This window comes from Neoarius graeffei, chromosome 17 (assembly GCF_027579695.1).
Source record: "Neoarius graeffei isolate fNeoGra1 chromosome 17, fNeoGra1.pri, whole genome shotgun sequence".
NCBI lineage: Eukaryota > Metazoa > Chordata > Actinopteri > Siluriformes > Ariidae > Neoarius > Neoarius graeffei.
The window spans coordinates 62319621-62344914 of record NC_083585.1 but is presented as its reverse complement, the minus strand read 5'-3'; the positions used below and the strand labels follow the sequence as shown (position 1 = coordinate 62344914).

Below are 25294 nucleotides of genomic sequence, written 5' to 3'. Positions count from 1 at the left end.
TGAAGGCCGATCTTGTGGCCGATTGTTTTGAAACAATCTGACGTTCAGTTGTTCATTCAGTTCTCCATTCATTCGCTTTTTCCACGCAAGGGCGAGATGGCAACAATATCCAGTTTAGAAATCAGACGGCTGCTCCATTCATTCTCCATTTTCTCCATACTGAGTACTCCACCATTACTGCTCGGCTCAGGCAATTACTAAAACCCGGGACAGGACATCGCCGGATTTAGCAACAACCGCAGGGAGGTCACTGCCTGAGCGATATGTCACGTCCCGCTCCATCCTGGGTTTTACCAATAACCCTCGGCTCAAACTGTGGGAGAGCTGGTGCCACTGAACTTACTTTCCTTTTAAAAAAAATAAAATAATTTTTTCCTTTTCTTGTAGTTTTATTTAATTGTTGATACTGCACCCTCTTTCAAAACGGGCTTATAGCCAACGCTCCTCAACAGATCAGAGGTTTCGTATGAGTCTTCAGTAAAATGTGCAGAGCAGAGGAGAGACCACTTCGTAGGCGCCCAACATGCCTGTGAACTTCTCGCAAAATGCATCCAAATCTTTGCAGTTTGAACTTTCTTGGTCCATGAATGCAACATAAATCCACCTTCTGTCATATTGCTGCACCAGCCAGCAACACATCTACGTGACATGGTGATAAATTAGTTCAAAATGGAAGCTGGAAGTTGCAGTTACCTCTGTGTTTTAGTATAGCGGAAATGGCAATGAGACCGATAGCCTTCCTGCTGTGATGTTACGGACGTCAAGGTCATTCACTCAGGCCGCTACCTATATGTGGCAGTGGGGGCGTGGTCAAGCGCCGGTCTGTGACAGGAGGGCGGAGTCAGGGAAGGTAAGTGGCAGAATCACTACACCTGAGAGCAATTAACCTGTGTTTGTGTGTCTTCCCAGTGACTGTGCCCTATATGAGGAGGGAGAGCGAGAGCGGAAGAGAGACTCTCCCGCACCAGATGACTTGCGTGTGTGTGTATGCGTGTGGCTGGGAGAGTGTGTTTGTGAAACTGAAAAGTCGAGCAATAAACGCTATTGTGAACCTGATCTCTGTCCTGCAGTCCTCTGTGCTCCACCCACCAATAGTGAACCGCGACAGTAGTGCTGAAACCCGGGATCTGGAGCACAGCAGCCTCACAGCCCCATGGAGTCCTCCCCATTTGCTGAACTGGTCCACGCCCTCGCCACGGCCCAGCAAAGCCAGCACCAGGCGCTACTCACCCTCCGAAAGGAGCAAGAAGAGCGGTTCAAGGCCCTGGTGTTGGCCCAACAAGAAGATCGACAGGCGTTCTGGCACCTCCTCGCATCGGCGGGGTCCACCAGCGCTCCTACCGCGGGCCCGTCTCCCTTCACTGTCACCAAGATGGGCCCACAGGACGACCCCGAGGCATTCCTCACATTATTTGAACAGGTCGCCGAAACCTCGGGGTGGCCGATGGAGTGGCGCGCCTTCTCCCCCTGCTAACAGGAGAGGCACAGCTGGCCGCGCTACAGCTCCCCGCCGACCGCCGGCTGGCCTACGCGGACCTCCGCCGGGCCGTCCTCCAGCGCATGGGGCGCACACCGGAACAACAGCGCCAGCGCTTCCGCGCGCTGCGGTTGGAGGAAGTCGGCCGGCCGTTCAGCCAGCAGCTCCGGGACGCCTGCTGGCGGTGGTTGAGGGCCAACGATCGCGACGCCGAGGGAATTGTCGACCAGGTGGTACTGGAACAGTTCATCGCCCGCTTACCAGCAGGCACCGCGGAGTGGGTCCAGTGCCACCGCCCGGCATCGCTGGATCAGGCAGTTGAGCTGGCAGAGGATCATCTGGCGGCTGTCCCGGCGGCAGGACAGCAGATGGCATCATCTCTTCTCTCCTCTTCTCTCTCTCCCCCTCCTCCTGTGTCCCGTCCTCGCCCCATTCCCCCACCGCGGAGGCGGGGGCCGGCTCCACCCCAGCCGGCCCGCCGCACCCGCGGTGCCCTCCCATTTCTCCCTTCTGTGTCTGTCTCTCCCCCACCTCAGGTGAGTGAGCCCCAGATCACCGGTGCAGAGGGAAAGCCCGGGCTGGTTTGCTGGCGCTGCGGGGAGCCGGGGCACCTTCAACAGCAGTGCACAGCAATGGAAGTGGGTGCGGTGGTTCGGATCCCCGACACGCCAGAGGCCGCCCTCAATTGGGCCGGAGCGTATCGCATACCGGTGAGTATCCAAGGGTCTACATATCAGGCGTTGGTGGATTCTGGTTGTAATCAGACCTCAATTCACCAAAGCCTGGTTCAAAACGAGGCATTGGGGGGAGCACAAGGGGTGAAGGTGTTGTGTGTGCACGGGGATGTTCACCGCTACCCTTTGGTGTCGGTCCACATTATTTTCAGAGGGGAAAAAATTTATAGTGAAGGCGGCGGTTAATCCTCACCTTACCCACTCTTTAATTTTGGGGACTGATTAGCCGGGATTTCGGGGTTTAATGACGTGCCTAGTAGAGAGTGGGTCCTGCCATTTGACAGGGGGAGGTCCCGGTGTCGCTTTGGCGGGAGCAGCTGTCACAGAGCCGTCTACGTCATCTCCGCATCAGAGTGAGGAGCCGCCGGCTCCTCCTCTCTCTCTTGGGGAATCCCTCGCGGATTTCGCATTAGAGCAGTCGCGAGACGAGGCTCTGCGGCATGCATTTGACCAAGTGAGAGTAATCGATGGTCAAACGCTCCAGCCGAACGCCACCCCGTCCTTCCCCTACTTCGCGATTATGAAGGATAGATTATACCGAGTGACGCAAGACACTCAAACTAAGGAGCGAGTCACGCACCTTTTAATTCCGAAGAGCCGCCGGGAATTGGTATTCCAGGTGGCTCACTTTAATGCCATGGCTGGACACTTGGGGCAGGATAAAACACTAGCCCGAATAATGGCCCGATTCTATTGGCCGGGGATTCGCGGCGATGTCCGTAGGTGGTGTACGGCATGCCGCGAATGCCAGTTAGTAAACCTAGCGGCCATTCCAAAAGCGCCTTTGCGCCCTCTACCGTTAATCGAGACCCCGTTTGAGAGAATTGGGATGGATCTCGTTGGGCCATTAGATCGGTCAGCACGAGGGTACCGCTTTATATTAGTTCTGGTGGACTATGCAACGCGATACCCGGAAGCAGTGCCTCTGCGCAATATCTCAGCACGCAGTATTGCAGAGGCAGTCTTCCGCGTTATCTCCCAAGTTGGAATCCCGAAAGAGATTCTGACTGATCAAGGCACTACGTTTATGTCACAAACACACTCTCCCAGCCACACGCATACACACACACCCAAGTCATCTGGTGCGGGAGAGTCTCCCTTCCGCTCTCGCTCTCCCTCCTCATATAGGGCGCGGTCACTGGGAAGACACACAAACACGTTAATTGCTCTCAGGTGTAGTGATTCTGCCACTTACCTTCCCTGACTCCGCCATCCTGTCACAGACCGGCGCTTGACCACGCCCCCACTGCCACACTATATAAATCATTTAGTCATAAATATTACGATATTAGATTTATTGTTAATGCTTAAAACTATTCCTGTGCCATTCTTGGGGTCTCAAGCAGTGATGGCTAGTGAAAAAAAATTCTTGGTGGGGCTGGTGTGCCAATAGAAGAAACCTTTATTTATTCGTCACATGCACACTTCAAGCACAGTGAAATTCATCCTCTGCATTTAACCCATCTGAAGCAGTGAACACACGCGCACACACTCAGAGCAGTGGGTAGCTCAGAGCGCCCAGGGAGCAGTCAGGGGTTCGGTACCTTGCTCAAGGGCACCTCAGCCCAAGGCCGCCCCACCTCAATCTAAATGCACGTCTTTGGATTGTGGGGGAAACCGGAGCACCCGGAGGAAACCCACACAGACATGGGGAGAACATGCAAACTCCACACAGAAAGGCACTCGCCTTTCTTCGGGGGGGGGGTTCTAAGGCCGCTGAGTTTGAACCTGGAACCTTCTTGCTGTGAGGCGACCGTGCTAACCACTACACCACAGTGCCGCCCTATAGATTTATAGATTATAAATAGATTTCCCTGCCTAGTCCAGTATAAGCATTCAAATGAACAGTCAGAAAATGACAATTCCACAATTATAATTTAATTTCCTTCTCAAAATCAGCAGTTTCACAGATAAAGTAAATTAACAATTTACAGCTATATTAGGCTCCATTTATGCTTTGGAAAGGAACGGTATCAAAGACAATACAATACTCAAGTTCTTGAGAGAAGTTTATAGCAAGGGTATGATTTCAGCTGAATCTATATAAATCAACAGTGTGTGTGTGTGTGTGTGTGTGTGTGTGTGTGTGTGTGAGAGAGAGAGAGATCGAGAGAGAGAATGAGTGAGTGAGTGAGTGAGTGAGTGTTTCTAAGGTGAGTGTGAGACAGTGATTGTATGAAAAGAAAGAAAGAGAGAGAGGTGGTGTGTGTGTGTGTGTGTTCTGAGCTAGGTGTATGTTTGTGAAATGAGAGAGAGAGAGAGAGAGAGAGAGAGAGTGAAACACAGTGTTGACACTCTTATTGTGAATACAAACCATGACAAGAAAGATGTGTGATTATTGTCCAGTATGAACCAAAAGTCTAGTTTTGAACATCACCTCTAACCAGAGAGAGAGAGAGGGAGGTGTGTGTGTGTGTGTTTCTGAGATGACGGTAAGATTTCTGTGTGAGAGAGTGAAGGATTTGAAGTTACTGTCCAGTTCAGAACTGAGAGACAACACGAACCAAAACTAACAATAATAAAGACAAGTTCTGATTCAACAGTGGCGTTATGTTTACACTCGGCAGATTTAGTCCTTGCATCTCCTCTGCCCAAACTCCAAAGGGAGAGAGTGATGTTCCTACTTTGAGTCAGTGTGTGTTTGTGAAGTTGGTGAGTGAGTGAGTGAGTGAGTGAGTGAGTGAGTGAGTGAGTGAGTGAATGAGTGAGGAGAGAGAGTATGATGTGATTTTTAAGTGAGTGAGTGTGAGTCTGAGTAGGTGGGTATTTGTATGTCTGTATGCAAGTGTGAGAGAGAGAGTAGATGAAATGAGTGAGTGAATGGGGTGGAGAGTTCTTATTTGTACAAGAACTTTGCTCGTCTGTCTGTCCCCGCATTGCTAGTTCAAAAGCACCACAAAATTTAACACAATCGATGATCTTAGATAAAATATGACGGTTTTTATCGACCTCTTCATTGTGCCTTCTTACAGCAATGCGGTGCCCATCGTCTAGCTGCGCCGCTATGCTAATCCTTCCAAGCACAGCTAGCTTTACTCAGTTTCCCATGTGAACTCTTGATCTTTCCTGCTTCTTGATGCGATCGGAGAGCTGCTTTAAGTCAGTTTGTCCAGACTGTGTCCACGTCAAATCACACCTGTCACGTTTGAAAAGGATCCAGGGGAAACAAAAAAGTGCATTGGCTGTTCCACAGCCTGTCAGCCACGACTTACGCTGGAACCAACTCCTGCAAAACGTCCTGTTGTAGGCTTTAACTTTCTCCTTGGTTGGCTGGGTGATGTTTATTTCGGACTTGTTGGGTTGCAGCTTCTTACCACGGATTTTTTCCACCATCGTCCTTCTCGCAAAAGGGTAGTTCAACAAAGAGCTCACCGAATTTGGTGGAAGCTGCCCCTCAACTGTCATCATCGCCATCATCTCTCTGACTGACTGACCTGAGACCTCAAATTTATCACCATAGCAACCAAAACCTTCCCACATTTTTGTAGCAGGGGCGAAATTTCCAGCGCCCCAAAACCATTAAATTCAGTGTGATGCTGATTGGCCAAATATTTATTATTTTTCCCTAGCAACCATACACAACTGGCTAATTCGCTGCACTTCTGGGGCGCTTTGATGAGCGCCCAAGAAGAGAAATGATACGAGTCTGTCAGTGGAAATTCACTGTTGAATGAGAGTCAGTTGGTGGAAATGTTGTTTAAATAATTCAGATTGCATGTAGGCACACACTATTAAGTAATATTGACATTGATAAAAAAAAAAATTAAACAAATGATATTATATATATTTTTTCCCCCTCCACATCTGGGAGAGTGGCGCCCGAGCGCCCCCTATGGGCCAGCAGCCACTGGTCTCAAGGCATTTATAAACAAAAAATGAGGCCATGGTTCTGCGTATCTCCATTAAGCAGGTTAATTGAAACACAGCTACTCTTCACTCCTCACCTTAATAGTGTCCACAGTCTGTTTCAGCTCCTGCACCTCCTTCTGCTTCTCCTGGATCCTCTGCTGGGATTTCATCTGCTCCTCCTTTAGCTCATTCTGAGAACAAATAAAATACATTTAAATGCATTTCATCATCATCTACACAATTATAACCAAAAAGAAAAAAAAAACTAAACTAAAAAAAAAAAAAGTCAATAAAAACATTTTAGTGAAAACTAGAAATATCGCCTCTAGAACTAACTAAAATTAAGACACCCAAAATGAAGTGACTTCTATCTTCATATGTTTGCACCACTTATGATATTATAAGTTTAGTTTTCTGTGAAAATGTCAACTGATTGTTATTTCAATGTTATTTGTGTGACAGAAACATCAAGGTAGTTCAGCAATATTCTCTGGAGTGAAACTGTTCAAAAGGCAGCTGTGACTTTGAATGGGATTCACAGACAGACTGATCTGAGAAAAAACGCGATGAGTGCTTCCGGGAATGCGAAAGAGACGCCAGATTCATTGCAACTGGCGTTTGGTGGACTGGGGTGCGATCATGGATTGAAAGGAGTTCTAGAGGAGTGTGAAACTAATGATTTGGAGGAGTTTTCAGAAGAGAATGACAGTGAGAGTACTATAAAAGTGAAGGTGAAGATAAGTCAGGTAAATGGAATTTGGTTCAAAGAGCATTGAAGAAAAGAAAGGTGAAAGCTAAACAAGATGAAGCGAAAAGATCGAGGACTGATGTTAAAGTTGTGATCCGATTTCAAACCCCTTGTATACTAAACCCATTGAAAGTCAGTGAAGCCATTTATAGGCAAGTAGGTGAAGTTCGCTCCGTCACAACGTTAAAAGATGGCAACCTGTTAGTTGTTTGTCAAGATACAGATCAGAGAATGGGATTAATGAAGCTTAAAACTTTACTGGGGAAACATGTTAAAGCCCAAGACTGGGAAGAAAGAGGTAAAGTAATGGCGGTGATATCAGGTGTATCGACTGACTTGTTAGAGGACAATATTAAAAGCAATGTTAAAGGAGTTAAAATCAAGAAAGTCAAGCGTTTGCCAGTAATTAGGAATGGAACTAAAGGACCAAGTTTGTCTGTCTTGTTCGTGTTGGATGAGGTTAAGATGCCTGAGCGGATCATGATTGGATATTTAAGTTATATGATGAGGCCTTACATCACCCCACCAATTAGATGCTTTAAAGGTCAGCGATATGGACACATTTCTTCTGTGTGCAAGTCAAAACCTAGGTGTGCTAGATGTGGAGGCGAACATGAATATGGTAAATGTGAGGAAAGAACAAAAATCAAGTGCTGTAACTGTGGAGGTGAACACAGTGCGGCCTATAAAGGGTGTGAGATGTATAAAAGAGCAATTCAAGTGCAAAGTGTTAAGGTGAAAGAGAGTGTTACTTATGCCGAAGCTATTAAAAAGGTTGACAAAGACAACCAAGCAAAATCAAGAGTTAAAGGAAGTATGACTCCTGTAGTTTTACCCCCAAGTCAAACTCAAACGACTCTGAAATACTGTAAAGTAACTGAAGAGACTTTAATTGTGGATAAGAAAAATTTAATTGCTTTTATGGTGGAAGTGGTTAATTGCTCAGCCCAAGTAGAACTGATAGAATTAAAACAATTTAAAAAGCAGCGGAAAAGTATCTAGAGATTCATGAATTGTCAGTTGATTCCATTCACAATATGGTATTAGGGGTATCTGATAGTCAAGCACCATATGGCAGTTAATAATGACTATCTATTCTACAGTAGAATGCCAGGAGCTTAATTGCTAATGGTCAGGAACTAAAACACTTTATTGAGGAACAAGTTGTTAAACCAAACATTATCTGTATACAGGAAACCTGGTTAAAACCATCACTTGATTTAATAATATATGGATACCTAGCAGTGCGTAAAGACAGGGATACTGCAGGAGGTGGAGTGGCCACATTTATTCAGCAGGGGATTAATTACAGAGCTTTAAATATAGATAAAGAGGTTGAAGCAGTTCTGGTTGAGATTTGGGTCGGTAAAACCAAGATTAAAACGATCAACTTTTATAACCCTGGTAAAAGAATCTTGAGAGAGATGCTAGATGGTATATCTCATCTCATCATCTCTAGTCGTTTTATCCTGTTCTACAGGGTCGCAGGCAAGCTGGACCCTATCCCAGCTGACTACAGGTGAAAGGCGGGGTACACTCTGGACAAGTCGCCAGGTCATCACGAGGCTGACACAGACACGGACAACCATTCACTCTCACATTCACACCTACGGTCAATTTAGAGTCACCAGTTAACCTAACCTGCATGTCTTTGGACTGTGGGGGAAACCGGAGCACCCGGAGGAAACCCACGCGGACACGGGGAGAACATGCAAACTCCAGACAGCAAGGCCCTCACCGGCCACGGGGCTCGAACCCGGACCTTCTTGCTGTGAGGCGACAGCAAGGCAAGGCAAGTTTATTTATATAGCACATTTCATACACAGTGGCAGTTCAATGTGCTTTACAGAAGTAAAAGCAAAACAGTAATCAATAGAAAATAAAATTACATAAAATAAATGGGGAAGAAAAATAATAAGAATTAAACAATAGAAGAAATAAAATAATAAAATGAAATAAAAGTTCAATTAAAAAAAGCAGCAGAATAAAATAGAATAAAAGTTAAGTAAAATTTAAAACATGCAGAGACTGTAAAAGAGTTTAAAACATGTAGAGATGACAATATTAATAATTTAGCAGAAAGCATCTGAAAACAGCTTGGTCTTTAGTCTAGATTTGAAGCTGCCAACAGCAGGAGCATTTTTGATGTCCTCTGGCAGTTGGTTCCATAGCTGTACTGCATAGTAGCTAAAAGCTGCTTCACCACACTTTGTTTTAACAACAGGTTTTACCAGTAAATTTTGCTGCTGCGATCTGGTAGATCTGATTGGGTTAGGCCGCTGCAACATATCAGAGAGGTAATTGGGCCCTGTACCATTTAGAGATTTGTACACCAGCAGCAATGCTTTAAAGTCAATTCTGTAGCTTACTGGAAGCCAGTGAAGGGACCTTAGAATTGGAGTAAATGTGTTCTGTTCTTTTTGTTTGTGTGAGAACCCTAGCCGCTGCATTTTAAACCAGCTGAAGTTGTTTGATGGTCTTTTTTGGCAGGCCTGTGAAAAGGCCATTGCAGTAATCAACCCTACTAGAGATGAAGGCATGTATAAGTTTTTTCAGATCATTTTTTGACACAAGTCCTCTTAGTTTGGAAATGTTTTTTAGGTGATAAAATGATGTTTTAGTGATTGCTTTCATGTGACTGTCAAAGTTTAGCTCGCTGTCAATGAAAGCACCAAGATTTTTAACCATTTATTTTGTTTTAATCCCCTTTGTGTCAAGAATAGTGGTAATCTTGAGTCTTTCATCTTTTTTTCCAAATAGAATTACTTCTGTTTTATTTGTGTTCAGCTGAAGAAAATTTTGTGACATCTAGTTGTTGATTTGATCGATACACTGGTAGTGACATTCAAGGGGGGCATAATCATTAGGTGATAGAGCAAAATAAATTTGGGTGTCATCTGCATAGCAGTGATACAAAAGTGAATTGTTCTTGATAATTTGCCCAAGTGGGAGCATATAAAGGTTGAATAGTAATGGTCCAAGAATCGACCCCTGGGGGACACCACAGGTCAAGGACATTGATGTTGAGGAACAATTTCCCATGGTAACAAAGAAGCTTCCAAGTATGATTTTAACCAATTGATAACTTTACCAGTCAACCCAACCCAGTGTTCAAGTCGATATAGTAGTATGTTGTGATCAACAGTATCAAAAGCTGCACGGAGGTCCAGTAATACCAGGACCGATGTTTTGCCTGCATCAGTATTAAGACGTATGTCATTTATAACTTTAATCAGCACTGTTTCAGTGCTATAATTGGCACAAAATCCTGACTGAAAGTTATCAAAACAGCTGTTTGATATCAAGAAGGCAGTTAATTGACAGCGCCAACCACTACACCACCGTGCCGCCCCGAGTTAAACTCAATCATTACAAATATGAGTCAGCAGAAGAGGTTCTTGGCAAATCTTCTGGGATGAGGAAAAAGAGAATGGTACCTTGGTGGTCAGATGATTGTAAGGAAGCAATTAAAGCTAGAAATAAAGCTTTCAAAATTGTTAAATCAAACCATTCCTATACCAATTTAATGGAATGCAAAAAAAAATCACATTCAAAAGGTTAAAAGAATTATAAGAGAAGCTAAAAGGAAATATTGGCGTGATTTCTGTTCTAAAATAGGGCAGAAGTCAAAGTGGATGATATTTGGAGCGTGATTAAAAAGATGGGAGGCATTAGAAGGGAGTTTTCCTTACCTGTGATTAAAAACAATGATGTGGAGGCAGTAACTAATCAAGAGAAAGCAGAGATGCTTGCAAAAAGTTTTGTTAAGGTTCATAGTTCACAGAACTTAACTGATGATGAATTGTCTTGGAGAGTTAAAGTAATAGATGAGAATAGAGGATGACTGGAAAAGCAGGTAATAAGTGAGAGTGTACTTGATAAGGATTTTACATTATTTGAGCTTAGGAGAGTGTTAAATGGGGTTAGGAACACTTCACCAAGGAAAGATGGTATATGTTATAAAATGATTAATGAATCTGTAATTTTAAGCCTTTTTAATAAGATTTGGGAGCAAGGTAGATTGCCTTTGTGTTGGAAACATTCTGTAGTGGTTCTGATTGGAAAACCAGGGAAGGATAAAACTGAAGTTAAAAGTTATAGGCCAATAGCATTAACATCTAATTTATGTAAGATTATGGAAAGAATGATCACTAGAAGGCTAGTGTATGAAATTGAAAAAAAAGAGGTCGTCTCCCCACACCAGAGCGGCTTCCATAGTGGACGTACTACAATGGACCCTATTGTATGTTTAGAAAATGAAACAAGGAAAGCACAAGTCAATAAAGAATCAGTTTTAGCAACATTCTTTGATAGAGAGAAAGCGTATGATATGCTATGGAAGGAGGGGTTGTTAATTAAGCTGAATAGGATGGGTATTGGTGGCAAGATGTTTAATTGGATTAGAGACTTCCTAAAGGGCAGAACAATAGAAGTAAGAGTTGGGGTTAACTTCTCTAACATCGATTCAATAGAAAATGGAACATCTCAAGGTAGTGTATGCAGTCCAGTACTGTTCAACATTATGATTAATGATGTTTTTAATAAAATAGATGACATTAGAATCAATAGAGCATTATAGGCTGATGATGGAGCTTTGTGGATAAAAGGACGAAATATTGATATTAGAACTAAAATGCAATTAGCTATCAACAAGGTAGAAAAATGGGCACGTGAGTGGGGTTTTCATTTGTCTGTAGAAAAGACTCAATTTATTTGTTTTTCAAAGAGAAGAGTAAGTCCCACACTAGAGCTTAAGTTGTATAACCAGTCCTTTGAGCAAGTTAATATTGTTAGGTACTTGGGAGTTTCGTTTGATGTCAAGTTAACATTGAAGGAACATATTCAGAAAATAATTGAGAAATGCAAAAAAAAAAAAAAACATTTCAAAACATTAATGCCCATCAGGGTACAACTGGGGAGCCTCAGGGATGTCTTAAAAGTCTTAAGGGATGTCTTAAAATCCCTGCAATATAAATTCTTAAAAGAATTTATATTGCACTGATGAGATCAGTTTCAGATTATGGCTGTATTGTGTATCTTTCAGCATCTAAGACATTGCTTAATGAACTCAATAGAATGCAGGCTGAAAGTCTCAGGATATGTTGTGGTGCATTTAGAACTTCTTCCATACCAGCGTTGCAAGTAGAATCAGGAGAAATGCCCTTAAGCTTCAGACATCTTAAGTTGATTATGGCTTACTGGATTAATTTAAATGGACATGAGGCATCACACCCAACTAAAAAAAGTTCTCAGTGAGTGTTGGGAGTATGGCAGATCCCAGATTTGTAGCTTTGGATGGGATGGTAACAAATTAGCAAATCAATTGGGAATAGATGATATCATTTGTAGTAAGACTGTGCCCCTGGTAACAACTCCACCTTGGTTGTTTTGCTCCCCTACGGTGTTCATGGAAACCAAAGAGATAGCTAAATCTGGAGGAGTGGATCAGAACGTAGAGCAATATTTAGGAAGTAGGTACTATAATACAACACAGGTTTATACAGATGCATCTAAAGATTCAGAGGGTAAAACAGGTATTGCAGTTTATATCCCTGATTACAAAATCTCTATTAAAAAGAGAACATCAGATCATCTGTCTATATTTGCAGCTGAAATGACAGCCATTATTATTGCATTACAGTGGATAGAAGAAACTAGGTCCCCTAAAGCAGTTATTTGTTCTGATTCTATGTCATCTCTTACATACGTTCAAAGTGGAGAATAGTCATGTCGACAGGACTTACTGAATGAAATTAATATCTGTGGCAGCGGGGGCGTGGTCAAGCGCCGGTCTGTGACAGGAGGGCGGAGTCAGGGAAGGTAAGTGGCAGAATCACGACACCTGAGAACAATTAACCTGTGTTTGTGTGTCTTCCCAGTGACCGCGCCCTATATCAGGAGGGAGAGCGAGAGAGGAAGTGTCTCTCATCCCTGAACCAGACGCCGGTTGCGTGTGTCCCAAATACGAGTGATTATTGTTAAACTGAAAAGTGTGGCAATAAAGCCAAATTGTAAACCTGATCTCTGTCCTGCCGTCCTCTGTGCTCCACCCACACTTAGGGAGTCCTACAGTGGTGCCGAAACCCGGGACAGTGGAGCACCAAACCAGCAGCCCCATGGAATCCTCCCTGTTCGCCGATCTGGTCCACGCCCTCGCCACGGCTCAGCAAAGCCAGCACCAGGCACTCGTCACGCTCCGAAAGGAGCAGGAGCGGCGCTTTGAAGCCCTGGTGCTGGCACAGCAGGAAGATCGCGAGGCGTTCCAGCATCTCCTCGCGTCGGCGGGGTCCACCAGCGCTCCGGCCGCGGGCCCGTCTCCCCTCTTTGTCACCAAGATGGGCCCGCAGGATGACCCCGAGGCGTTCATCATGTTGTTTGAACAGGTCGCCGAAGCCTCGGGGTGGCCGATGGAGCAGCGCGCGGCGCGCCTCCTCCCCCTGCTCACGGGAGAGGCACAGCTGGCCGCGCTACAGCTCCCCGCCGATCGCCGGCTGGCCTACGCGGACCTCCGCCGGGCCGTCCTCCAGCGCGTGGGGCGCACACCAGAGCAACAGCGCCAGCGCTTCCGCACGCTGCGACTGGAGGAAGTCGGCCGGCCGTTCACATTCGGCCAGCAGCTCCGGGATGCCTGCTGGTGGTGGCTGAGGGCCAACAATCGCGACGCCGAGGGAATCGTCGACCAGGTGGTACTGGAACAGTTCATCGCCCGCTTACCAGCCGGAACCATGGAGTGGGTCCAGTGCCACCGCCCGGCGTCGCTGGATCAGGCAGTCGAGCTGGCGGAGGATCATCCGGCGGCTGTCCCGGCGGCAGGACAGCAGATGGCATCGTCTCTTCTCTCCTCTTCCCTCTCTCTCTCTCCCTCTCCTCCTGTGTCCCGTCCTCGCCCCATTCCCCCACCGCGGAGGCGGGGGCCGGCACCACCCCAGCCGGCCCGCTGCACCCGCGGTGCCCTCCCATTTCTCCCTTCTGTGTCTGTCTCTCCCCCACCTCAGGTGAGTGAGCCCCAGATCACCGGTGCAGAGGGAAAGCCCGGGCCGGTTTGCTGGCGCTGCGGGGAGCCGGGCCACCTTCAACAGCAGTGCACAGCAATGGAAGTGGGCGCGGTGGTTCGGATCCCCGACGCGCCAGAGGCCGCCCTCGATCGGGCCGGAGCGTATCGCATACCGGTGAGTATCCAAGGGGCTACATATCAGGCGTTGGTGGATTCTGGTTGTAATCAGACCTCAATTCGCCAAAGCCTGGTTCAAAATGAGGCAATGGGGGGAGCACAAGGGGTGAAGGTGTTGTGTGTGCACGGGGATGTTCACCGCTACCCTTTGGTGTCGGTCCACATTATTTTCAGAGGGGAAAAATTTATAGTGAAGGCGGCGGTTAATCCTCGCCTTACCCACTCGTTAATTTTGGGGACTGATTGGCCGGGATTTCGGGGTTTAATGACACGGCTAGTCGAGAGTGGGTCCTGCCATTAGACAGGGGGAGGTCCCAGTGTCGCTTTGGCGGGAGCAGCTGTCACAGAGCCGTCTACGTCATCTCCGTGTCAGAGTGAGGAGCCGCCGGCTCCTCCTCTCTCTATTGGGGAATCCCTTGCGAATTTCCCATTAGAGCAGTCGCGAGACGAGACTCTGCGGCATGCGTTTGACCAAGTGAGAGTAATCGATGGTCAAACGCTCCAGCCGAACGCCACCCCGTCCTTCCCCTACTTCGTGATTATGAAGGATAGATTATACCGAGTGACGCAGGACACTCAAACTAAAGAGCGAGTCACGCAGCTTTTAGTTCCGAAAAGCCGCCGGGAATTGGTATTCCAGGCGGCTCACTTTAATCCCATGGCTGGACACTTGGGGCAGGATAAAACACTAGCCCGAATAATGGCCCGATTCTATTGGCCGGGGATTCACGGCGATGTCCGTAGGTGGTGTACGGCATGCCGCGAATGCCAGTTAGTAAACCCGGCGGCCATTCCAAAAGCGCCTTTGCGCCCTCTACCGTTAATCGAGACCCCATTTGAGAGAATTGGGATGGATCTCGTCGGGCCATTAGATCGGTCAGCACGAGGGTACCGCTTTATATTAGTTCTGGTGGACTATGCAACGCGATACCCGGAAGCCGTGCCTCTGTGCAATATCTCAGCACGCAGTATTGCAGAGGCACTCTTCCGCGTCATCTCCCGAGTTGGAATCCCGAAAGAGATTCTGACTGATCAAGGCACTACGTTTATGTCACGAACACTGCGCAAACTGTATGGGTTATTAGGGATTAAGCCGATCCGCACCAGCGTGTATCACCCACAAACGGACGGTTTAGTAGAATGATTCAACCGCACCCTCAAAAATATTATTAAGAAATTCGTAAGTGAGGACGCACGTAATTGGGATAAGTGGCTCGAACCCTTGCTGTTCTCAGTGCAAGGGGGTCCCCGTGGCGTTGGTGTCGGTAGTTCCGGAGAAGGCGGAGCTGGGGCCGGAGGTTCAAAAAGGAACATTGGCATCACGTACCTCTCCGGTCCCCTGTGGAGACCACCTCTCCCCGACCCAACTCACGGAGGTCGCCCAGTTGCAGACCGAGTTTTCGGATGTGTTCTCGCCCCTGCCTGGTCGCACTAACCTCATAGAGCACCACATAGAGACGCCCCCTGGGGTGGTAGTGCGTAGCCGCCCTTACAGGCTACCCGAACACAAAAAAAAGGTGGTTTGGGAAGAACTTCAGACCATGCTCGAAATGGGCATCGTCGAGGAGTCCCACAGTGACTGGAGCAGCCCGGTGGTCTTGGTACCCAAGGCCGATGGGTCGGTCCGGTTCTGTGTGGACTATAGAAAAGTCAACGCGGTGTCTAAATTCGACGCGTACCCAATGCCTTGTATTGATGAGTTGCTCGATCGACTCGGCACTGCTCGCTTTTATTCGACACTGGATTTGACGAAGGGATATTGGCAGATCCCCTTGACTCCACTATCCCAAGAAAAAACGGCCTTTTCCACACCGTTTGGTTTACACCAATTCGTCACCCTTCCGTTTGGGCTGTTTGGGGCGCCCGCGACGTTTCAGCAACTGATGGACAGAGTCCTCCGCCCTCACGCCACATATGCGGCAGCATATTTAGATGACATAATCATCTATAGCAATGACTGGCAGCGGCACCTCGAACACCTGAGGGCCGTCCTTAGGTCGCTGAGGCGAGCGGGGCTCACAGCCAACCCAAAGAAGTGTGCGATTGGGCAGGTGGAAGTACGGTATCTGGGCTTCCACTTGGGCAATGGGCAGGTGCGTCCCCAAATTAATAAGACGGCAGCAATTGCGGCCTGCCCGAGGCCCAAGACCAAAAAGGGGGTGAGACAGTTCCTGGGGCTGGCTGGCTATTATCGTAGGTTTATACCTAATTATTCGGACGTCACCAGCCCGCTGACTGATCTCACTAAAAAGGGGGCACCAGATCCGGTCCAGTGGACGGAGCAGTGCCAACGGGCTTTCTCAGAGGTAAAGGCTGCACTGTGTGGGGGGCCACTTCTACACTCCCCTGACTTTTCTCTCCCCTTTATGTTGCAGACCGATGCGTCGGACAGAGGGCTGGGGGCGGTTTTGTCCCAGGAGGTGGAGGGGGAGGAACGCCCTGTCCTGTATATCAGCAGGAAGCTGTCGGTGCGTGAGGGGCGCTACAGCACCATAGAGAAAGAGTGTCTGGCCATCAAGTGGGCGGTTCTCGCCCTCCAGTACTACCTGCTGGGGCGCCCTTTCACCCTCTGTTCAGACCACGCGCCCCTCCTGTGGCTCCACCGCATGAAAGATGCCAACGCGCGGATCACCCATTGGTATCTGGCGCTCCAACCCTTTAATTTCAAGGTGGTCCACAGGCCGGGGGCGCAGATGGTCGTGGCGGACTTCCTCTCCCGTCAAGGGGGGGGGAGTCGGCTGCAGGCCGGACGGCCACCCGGCCTGAGTCGGGCGGTGGGGGTATGTGGCAGCGGGGGCGTGGTCAAGCGCCGGTCTGTGACAGGAGGGCGGAGTCAGGGAAGGTAAGTGGCAGAATCACGACACCTGAGAACAATTAACCTGTGTTTGTGTGTCTTCCCAGTGACTGCGCCCTATATCAGGAGGGAGAGCGAGAGAGGAAGTGTCTCTCATCCCTGAACCAGATGCCGGTTGCGTGTGTCCCAAATACGAGTGATTATTGTTAAACTGAAAAGTGTGGCAATAAAGCCAAATTGTAAACCTGATCTCTGTCCTGCCGTCCTCTGTGCTCCACCCACACTTAGGGAGTCCTACAATATCTTATTTGCAATCAGTCAACAGGGAATATCAATCCAGTGTGTATGGGTTCCAGCCCATAAAGGAGTTGGTGGCAATGAGGAAGCAGACAAGCTGGCAAAAGAGGCAACCAAAGAAGAGGAGGTTCAGTTAAGTATTCCACTCAGTAGATCAGAAGTTAAAGTGCATATTCTGGACCAATTTAGGGTTTTTTTATATGAAAGTATGTCCCTTTACCCACTCACCCAGAAGGGTAATTTTGCACAAGGCCATCTGTCTACAGCAGAAAAAAATAAAATAACCAAATGCGTCTGGAAAAATCCCAAGGGAGTCTGGAGCCAGAATCGTGACGTCACCTGCGGAAGCTCTGGCAGGCTGCGAGAGCTTGCACGGTTTCAGTGCACAGCCTGTGTAGACCAAGCGCTCCCATTTCTCTCTCATTGTCCGGTCTTTTGGAAAACGATGAGTACTAATCCCATCAAGATTGGTGTTGCTACACCCTCCTACGATACATCTGTTAACCATTTTAATAGTTACGCGATAACGTTGAAGAAATTTGCAGAAAACCACCAGGTCGTCTTCTCAGAAACAAACCAGTGCTGATGTAGGATTCAGAGGGAGGCGTCCCGCAGATGACGTCACGAAAATCAATGTTTCCCGGGAAATTCAAATGCCAAGTTTTTTCAGAGGCGGACCAATTTGCCTCAAATGGCTTGATTTCAACTGAATTTTTCTGGTATTGTGCAAGGTAAAAAAATAAAAACCAAAACAAAAATGCAGAATGTTACAGATATTTGACCAAAGTTTAACATAAAATAGGAGAATTACATTGATCTTGCTCCTGAATTTACCCATGATATGCACTTTAAGGTCCTCATTAAACATAAAGTTAACATATGGCAAGCTGAATGGGATAAGGAGAAGAAAGGTAGACACTTGTATAATATACAAAAAGATCTCAAGTAGCAAACCGAGTTACCCAAACAGACAGGAGGAGGTTTGGTTTACAAGACTGAGAATAGGCCATACTGGATTAAATAACAGCTTATACATTGCAAACAAAACATCCATCTGGAAAAATGTGAACTTTGTGGCGTGAGAGAGGATGTAGATCATGTTCTTTTATGGTGCTTAAAATTCTACAGACAAAGAGAAAAACTGAAGAGGGAAGTGAACGCAGTCAAGAAAGCCTTTTCTTTAGACACCTTATTAGGTGAGCCGTGATCAGAAAACATCACTTGTGCTATGATAACATTTATCAAAGAAACAAAATTACCACCCCTCCTAGAACTGCCACCTTATTGTGGTGGAGGGGTTTGTGTGCTTGAATGATCCTAGGAGCTATGTGGTCGGGGGCATTATGTCCCTGTTAGGGTTTCCCAAGGCAGACAGGTCCTAGGTGACAGGCCAGACCAAGAGCAGTTCACCAAAAACCCCTATGGAGAAAAAATCCAGGACCGTGACGTCGCCCGGTAGGACGCAGCCGGGGCCCCACCCTGGAGCCAGGCCCGGGGTTTGGGCTCGTATGCGAGCACTTGGTGGCCGGGCCTTTGCCCAAGGGGCCCGGCCGGGCTCAGCCCGAAGAGGTGACGTGGGCCTGACCTCCTGTGGGTTCACCACCCACAGAGGTAGCAGTAGGGGTTTGGTGCAGTGTGGATTGGGTGGCAGTCGAAGGCAGGGGCCTCGACGACCTGATCCCCGGACACAGCGGCTGGCTGTTGGGACATGGAATGTCACTTCGCTGGGGGGGAAAGAGCCTGAGCTTGTGCGGGAGGTTGAGAGGTACCGGCTAGAGATAGTCGGGCTCACCTCCATGCACAGCTTGGGCTCTGGAACCCAGCTCCTCAAGAGGGGCTGGACTTTCCACTTCTCTGGAGTCGCCCGTGGTGAGCGGCGGCGGGCTGGTGTGGGCTTGCTTATAGCTCCCCAGCTCAGCCGCCATGTGTTGGAGTTTACCCCAGTGAACGAGAGGGTCGCCTCTCTGCGCCTTCGGATTGGGGAGAGGGCTCTTGCTGTTGTTTGTGCCTACGGGCCAAATAGCAGTATAGAGTATCCGGCCTTCTTGGAGTCCCTGGGAGAGGTACTGAGGGGTGCTCAGACTGGGGACTCCATTGTGCTACTGGGGGACTTCAATGCTCACGTGGGCGACGACAGTGACACCTGGAGGGGCGTGGTTGGGAGGAACGGCCTCCCCGATCTGAACCCAAGTGGTGTTTTGTTATTGGACTTCAATGCTCACATGGGCGACGACAGTGACACCTGGACAAACTTATCTCATTTCAGTTATCTTCTTCTGTGATCTCAATGCTGTCTTCATATCTCACTAATAGGTCACAAGTTGTTAAGATTGGTCATGAAAGATCTGACTCTTTAGAGTGTAATATGGGTGTTCCCCAAGGTAGTATACTTGGTCCGTTACTTTTCCTGCTGTATATAAATGATCTTCCTTGCATTTGTAAATTCTCAAACTGTTTGTTGTATGCCGATTACACTGTTATTTTTTTTTCTGATTCTGACCCTAACACTATTAATTTAAAACTATCATCTGACCTTCAGCATCTTCATGATTGGCTGGAAACAAATCATTTAACCATCAACGTCAAGAAGACTGAATGTATGTATTTTTATTCCCAAAGGAAAAGCCTGTCCATCTCTGTCCCTATTACCCTTTCAAATCAAAACCTTGTGACCACAAAAACCTATAAATATCTTGGTGTGATTTTGGATTCACATCTTACTTACAGAGAACACACAATTAAGTTAGCAAGTAAAGTTAATCAGAAGCTATATGTTTATAGTAAGATCAGACCATATTTGTCACCCTCAGTATCACACACATATTTACACGCAATTATTCTTTCAACATTATCTTATTGTCTTCCTATTTGGTCTCTCACTACAAAAGAAATCACAGAACCAATTGCTAGATTATACAACAGAGCATTTAAGATCCACCATCAACTTCCTAGTTGGACACATCACTGTACTGCACTCACCCACTCAAATGCTCTTACTTTTCAGAACTACATTAACACCCATGCTATGACATTTTACTTTCAGCTACAATCAAACTGTCCCATAGCTAGTCTTGCTGTGTTCCTTCCAACAATTAACATGCAACAGGGGCGGACAACAAGATCAGTAACTAGGGCACTTCTTACAGTGCCAGCCTTTAGAAACACCTATGGCCAGCAATCATTCTTTCACACTTACACTAAAACATGGAATGATATTCCACATCACATCAGAATAACACCATCTATTACTCATTTTAAAAAGGCTTATATATTTCTTTTGTTGAATAGTTATACTTGCAACCACTAACACATCATACATACTTACACACACTGACATTATTCAAAACCTTAACTGATTTATGTCTGTGTAATATTGTTTTCTTTTGTTTACTTTTATCCTTGTCCCACGTTTTTGTGCTGTTATTGTACTGTATTGTGGTGTCTATACTTGTCAGTCTGGTGTTGGTGTCTTGTACTCCTGTTGTTTTATGTGCTGCAGAACAGGAACCTGCTGAAAACCAGCTGAAGCTGAGCCAGGCCCTTTAAACTGTAACTGTCTGTTACTTTTAAAAATTCCTGTATAATAAATGAAATGAATGAATGAATGAATGAATGAATGACTTCTGTGCTAGTCACGGTTTGTCCATAACGAACACCATGTTCGAGCATAGGGGTGTCCATAAGTGCACGTGGCACCAGGACACCTTAGGTCGGAGGTCGATGATCGACTTTGTAGTCGTTTCATCTGATCTCCGGCCCTATGTCTTGGACACTCGGGTGAAGAGAGGGGCTGAGCTGTCAACAGATCACCACCTGGTGGTGAGTTGGATCCGCTGGCAGAGGAGGAAGCTGGACAGACCTGGCAGGCCCAAACGTATGATGAGGGTCTGCTGGGAACATCTGGCCGAGCACTCTGTTGGGGAGGTCTTTAACTCCCACCTCCGGGAAAGCTTTTCCCAGCTTCCGAGGGAGGCGGGGGACATTGAGTCTGAGTGGACCATGTTCTCTACCTCCATTGTGGATGCAGCTGTCCTGTCGTGGCGGCAATCCCTGAACCCGGTGGTGGACACCGGAAGTAAGGGATGCCGTCAAGCTGAAGATGGAGTCCTATTGGGCCATGTTGACCTCCGGGACTCCTGAGGCAGCCGACGGGTATCGGCAGGCCAGGCGTGCTGCTGCTCGGGCAGTTGCGGAGGCAAAAACTCGGAACTGGGAGGAGTTCGGGGAGGCCATGGAGAAGGACTATCGGTCGGCCTCGAAGAAATTCTGGCAAACCGTCCGGCGCCTCAGGAGGGGGAAGCAGTACTCTGCCAACACTGTTTACAGTGTGGGTGGGGAGCTGTTGACCTCGACTGGGGATATTGTCGGGCGGTGGAAAGAATACTTTGAGGATCTCCTCAATCCCACCGTCATGTCTTCCACTGAGGAGACTGAGGCTGATGACTCAGAGGTGGACTCGTCCATTACCCAAGCCGAAGTCACTGAGGTGGTTTGCAAGCTCCTCGGTGGCAAGGCACCGGGGGTGGATGAGATCTGCCCTGAGTATCTCAAGTCTCTGGATGTTGTGGGGCTGTCTTGGTTGACACGCCTCTGCAACATCGCGTGGCGGTCGGAGACAGTGCCTCTGGAGTGGCAGACTGGGGTGGTGGTCCCTCTTTTTAAGAAAGGGGACCGGAGATTGTGCTCCAATTATAGGGGAATCACACTTCTCAGCCTCCCAGGGAAAGTTTACTCCAGGGTACTGGAGAGGAGAATTCAACCAATAGTCGAACCTCGGATCCAGGAGGAACAATGCGGTTTTCGTCCTGGTCGCGGAACACTGGACCAGCTCTATACCCTTCATAGGGTGCTCGAGGGTTCATGGGAGTTTGCCCAACCAGTCCACATGTGCTTTGTGGATCTGGAGAAGGCATTCGACCGTGTCCCCTGTGGTATTCTGTGGGGGGTGCTTCGGGAGTATGGGGTTCGGGGCTCTTTGCTAAGGGCTGTCCGGTCCCTGTACAAACGGAGCAGGAGTCTGGTTCGCATTGCCGGCAGTAAGTCAGACCTGTTCCCAGTGCATGTTGGACTCCGGCAGGGCTGCCCTTTGTCACCGGTTCTGTTCATAATTTTTATGGACAGAATTTCTAGGCGCAGCCAGGGGCTGGAAGGAATCCTGTTTGGGAACCACAGGATTTCATCTCTGCTTTTTGCGGATGATGTTGTCCTGTTGGCTTCTTCAAACCAGGACCTTCAGCATGCACTGGGGCGGTTTGCAGTCAAGTGTGAATCGGCTGGGATGAGAATCAGCACCTCCAAGTCCGAGGCCATGGTTCTCGACCGGAAAAGGGTGGCTTGCCCTCTCCAGGTTGGTGGAGAAGTCCTGCCTCAAGTGGAGGAGTTTAAGTATCTCGGGATCTTGTTCACGAGTGAGGGAAGGATGGAGCGTGAGATCGACAGGCGGATCGGTGCAGCCTCCGCAGTGATGCGGTCGCTTTACCGGTCCATCGTGGTGAAGAAGGAGCTGAGCCAAAAGGCGAAGCTCTCAATTTACCGGTCGATCTACGTTCCGACTCTCACCTATGGTCATGAGCTTTGGGTAATGACAGAAAGACCAAGGTCGCGGATACAAGTGGCTGAAATGAGTTTCCTTCGCAGGGTGGCTGGGCGCTCCCTTAGAGATAGGGTGAGAAGCACAGTCACTCGGGAGGAGCTCGGAGTAGAGCCGCTGCTCCTCCACATCGAGAGGAACCAGCTGAGGTGGCTCGGGCATCTTTTTCAGATGCCTCCTGGACGCCTCCCTGGGGAGGTGTTCCAGGCATGCCCCCCCGGGAGGAGGCCCCGGGGAAGACCCAGGACACGCTGGAGGGACTATGTCTCTCGGCTGGCCTGGGAACGCCTCTGTGTTCTTCCCGAGGAGCTGGCCGAGGTGTCTGGGGAAAGGGAAGTTTGGGCTTCCATGCTTAGACTGCTGCCTCCGCGACCCGGTCCCGGATAAGCGGAAGAAGACGAGACGAGACGAGACAAAATTACCAAATAGGATTTAGTTTGTTGTTTTTTGTTGTTTTTCCTTTTTATTCAATTTTTCTTTGAAATGACATCCATTTGATTGCACCTCAGTCCAGTCGATGGCAGTAATACACTTTGCTTGTAAACTGCCATAAAACCTGACAGAAGACGACTGATCTGAGAGCAGTGCGCGTCATCACTGTTCCCTTTTATTTCTCAGTGTGTTTAGAGGGGGGAGACATGCACAGTGCACATCTGGTTTCATGGGAGTTATTTATTTGTTCAGCAGTAAAATCCAGAGTCATAGTCAGGTTTACTTCTTGAAGGTGCTGTGTGTACATTCAAAACCACACCCAATTCCACCGGAAGAGAACCACACCCAATTTCCACATTCAGAAAGATAAAGATTTTTTTTTTTACCTGTAGATCATTAAATGTTATGAAATATGTTATCCAGTTACAGAGCTTTAACACAGTCACGTGAGCACTTTAGCTGTAAAATGCTGGAAGGAAGGTGTTGGCTGTTTAAAGCAGACTGACTGGTCTGATCTCTTTAACATTTCTTTACATATTACTGTTGGACTGGAAATAAAAATTTACTTCACCGAGAATGACAATCAGAGAACCAATTAAATCCACTGAATACAAATTAGATTAGAAAAAGAATTTGTATAAAATGACTTGGAAAAGAAGAATGATGTCCAGTTCTCACCTGTTTTTCATTTCTTTCTGCTTTAGTTGAAACTGTATCATGACCTTTATGTTCATCCGTCATACACAAATAACAGATGAAGCTTTGGTCAGTACGACAGAAGATCTCGATCAGTTTGTCGTGTTCAGAGCAGATCTTGTCTTGGAGCTCTGCACAGGCTTCAACTAACTTGTGCTTCTTAAAGGCAGGAGACTGATAGTGAGGTTTAAGATGAGCTTCACAATAGGAGGCCAGACACACCAGACAGGAATTAGTGGCTTTGCGTTTTCTCCCAGTGCAGAAATCACACTCCACATCTCCAGGTCCAGCGTAACAGTGAGCAGGAGAAGCAGCTTGGAGTTCAGTCTTCTTCAGTTTCTCCACCACTTCAGCCAGCATGTTGTTCCTGCACAGAACAGGCCTTGGGGTGAAAGTCACTCTGCACTGGGGGCAGCTGTAGACGCCCTTCACATCCTCCTGATCCCAGCAGCCATTAATACACACCTTACAGTAACTGTGTCCACAGGGAATGGTCACAGGATCCTTCAGGAGATCCAAACACACTGGACAGCTGAACTGATCCACAGAAAAATGATCTACTGAAATACCAGCCTCTGCCATTTTCCTGTACTGAGAGAGAGACTCTGAACTTTCTGCTGAGTTTCGTTTTCTCTGAAATGAACTTCCTGGTTCTGTGTGTGTTCTGTGAGGCAGAGAGAGTGGGCATAGCTTTAAAGAGAGGGCTCCTTTTTTGTAATGTGTAAGGCGTGGCCTGGCTATGTTAGCAAATTGCTATTCAGTGTGAAGAGATTTGAAACAGTGTGTGTGTATTTCCTCCAGGGCGTATAGACTTGAACAATCTAACCAGTGATAGTTTAAATAAACAATGAGCACATCTCTCTCTCTCTCGCTCTCTCTCATGAACAGGATTCTGAAGTGATTAATTGATCTGACCATCCATCCATTATCTGTAACTGTCATTAAAAACATCTTTTATATTGAATTTGTTGTAATATTTGCACATAGTTTACTTACATTCTGTTTAAATTTCTGATCCCATTCTGAAACCATAATAATCTAATAAACTACAAAATGGTCAAGCAGTAAAAATAAAATGATCAAAAAATGCCCAAGGATGGGGGTGTCGTGACTCAGGTGGATAAGGTGCTATACTATAAATCTGGGGACCCGGGTTTGATTCCAACCTAAGGTCGTTTCCAGATCCCTCTCTAATGCTCATTTCCTGTCTCTACACTGTCCTATCCAATCAAGGTGAAAAAAGCCCCTAAAATATCTTTAAAAAAATGCCCAAGGATAAAATGAAAAAGCAGAAGGGGAAGTGTGTGTGTGTGTGTAAGTACATTCTAAAAATAAATCTATAAATACCTCAACAGTGGAAGTGTTTTTGATCAAAGTTAAAAATTAAAAAATAAAAATTTCTCATCTCATTTCCTGACTTAAGATAACATCGCATCTCCATTATAACATCAGCTGTAGTATTTCTCCTTGCAGCATCTCCTGTAGCTCTTTCATCAAAGAGCCTCC

General features: G+C 47.2%; 1 protein-coding gene across 1 annotated transcript in view; it reads right to left on the bottom strand.

Annotated features, from left to right (window-relative positions):
* Window positions 1-24370, bottom strand: part of LOC132864396 (tripartite motif-containing protein 16-like) — a 42220-nt gene extending 17850 nt beyond the window's left edge. The window contains exons 1-2 of the mRNA XM_060897819.1: window positions 23771-24370; window positions 6156-6251 (exon numbers count right to left, since the gene is read on the bottom strand). Coding sequence (XP_060753802.1) covers window positions 6156-6251; window positions 23771-24370 — 696 coding nt within the window. The remainder of the gene's footprint in view (window positions 1-6155; window positions 6252-23770) is intronic.
* Between the last annotated feature and the right edge of the window lie 924 nt (window positions 24371-25294).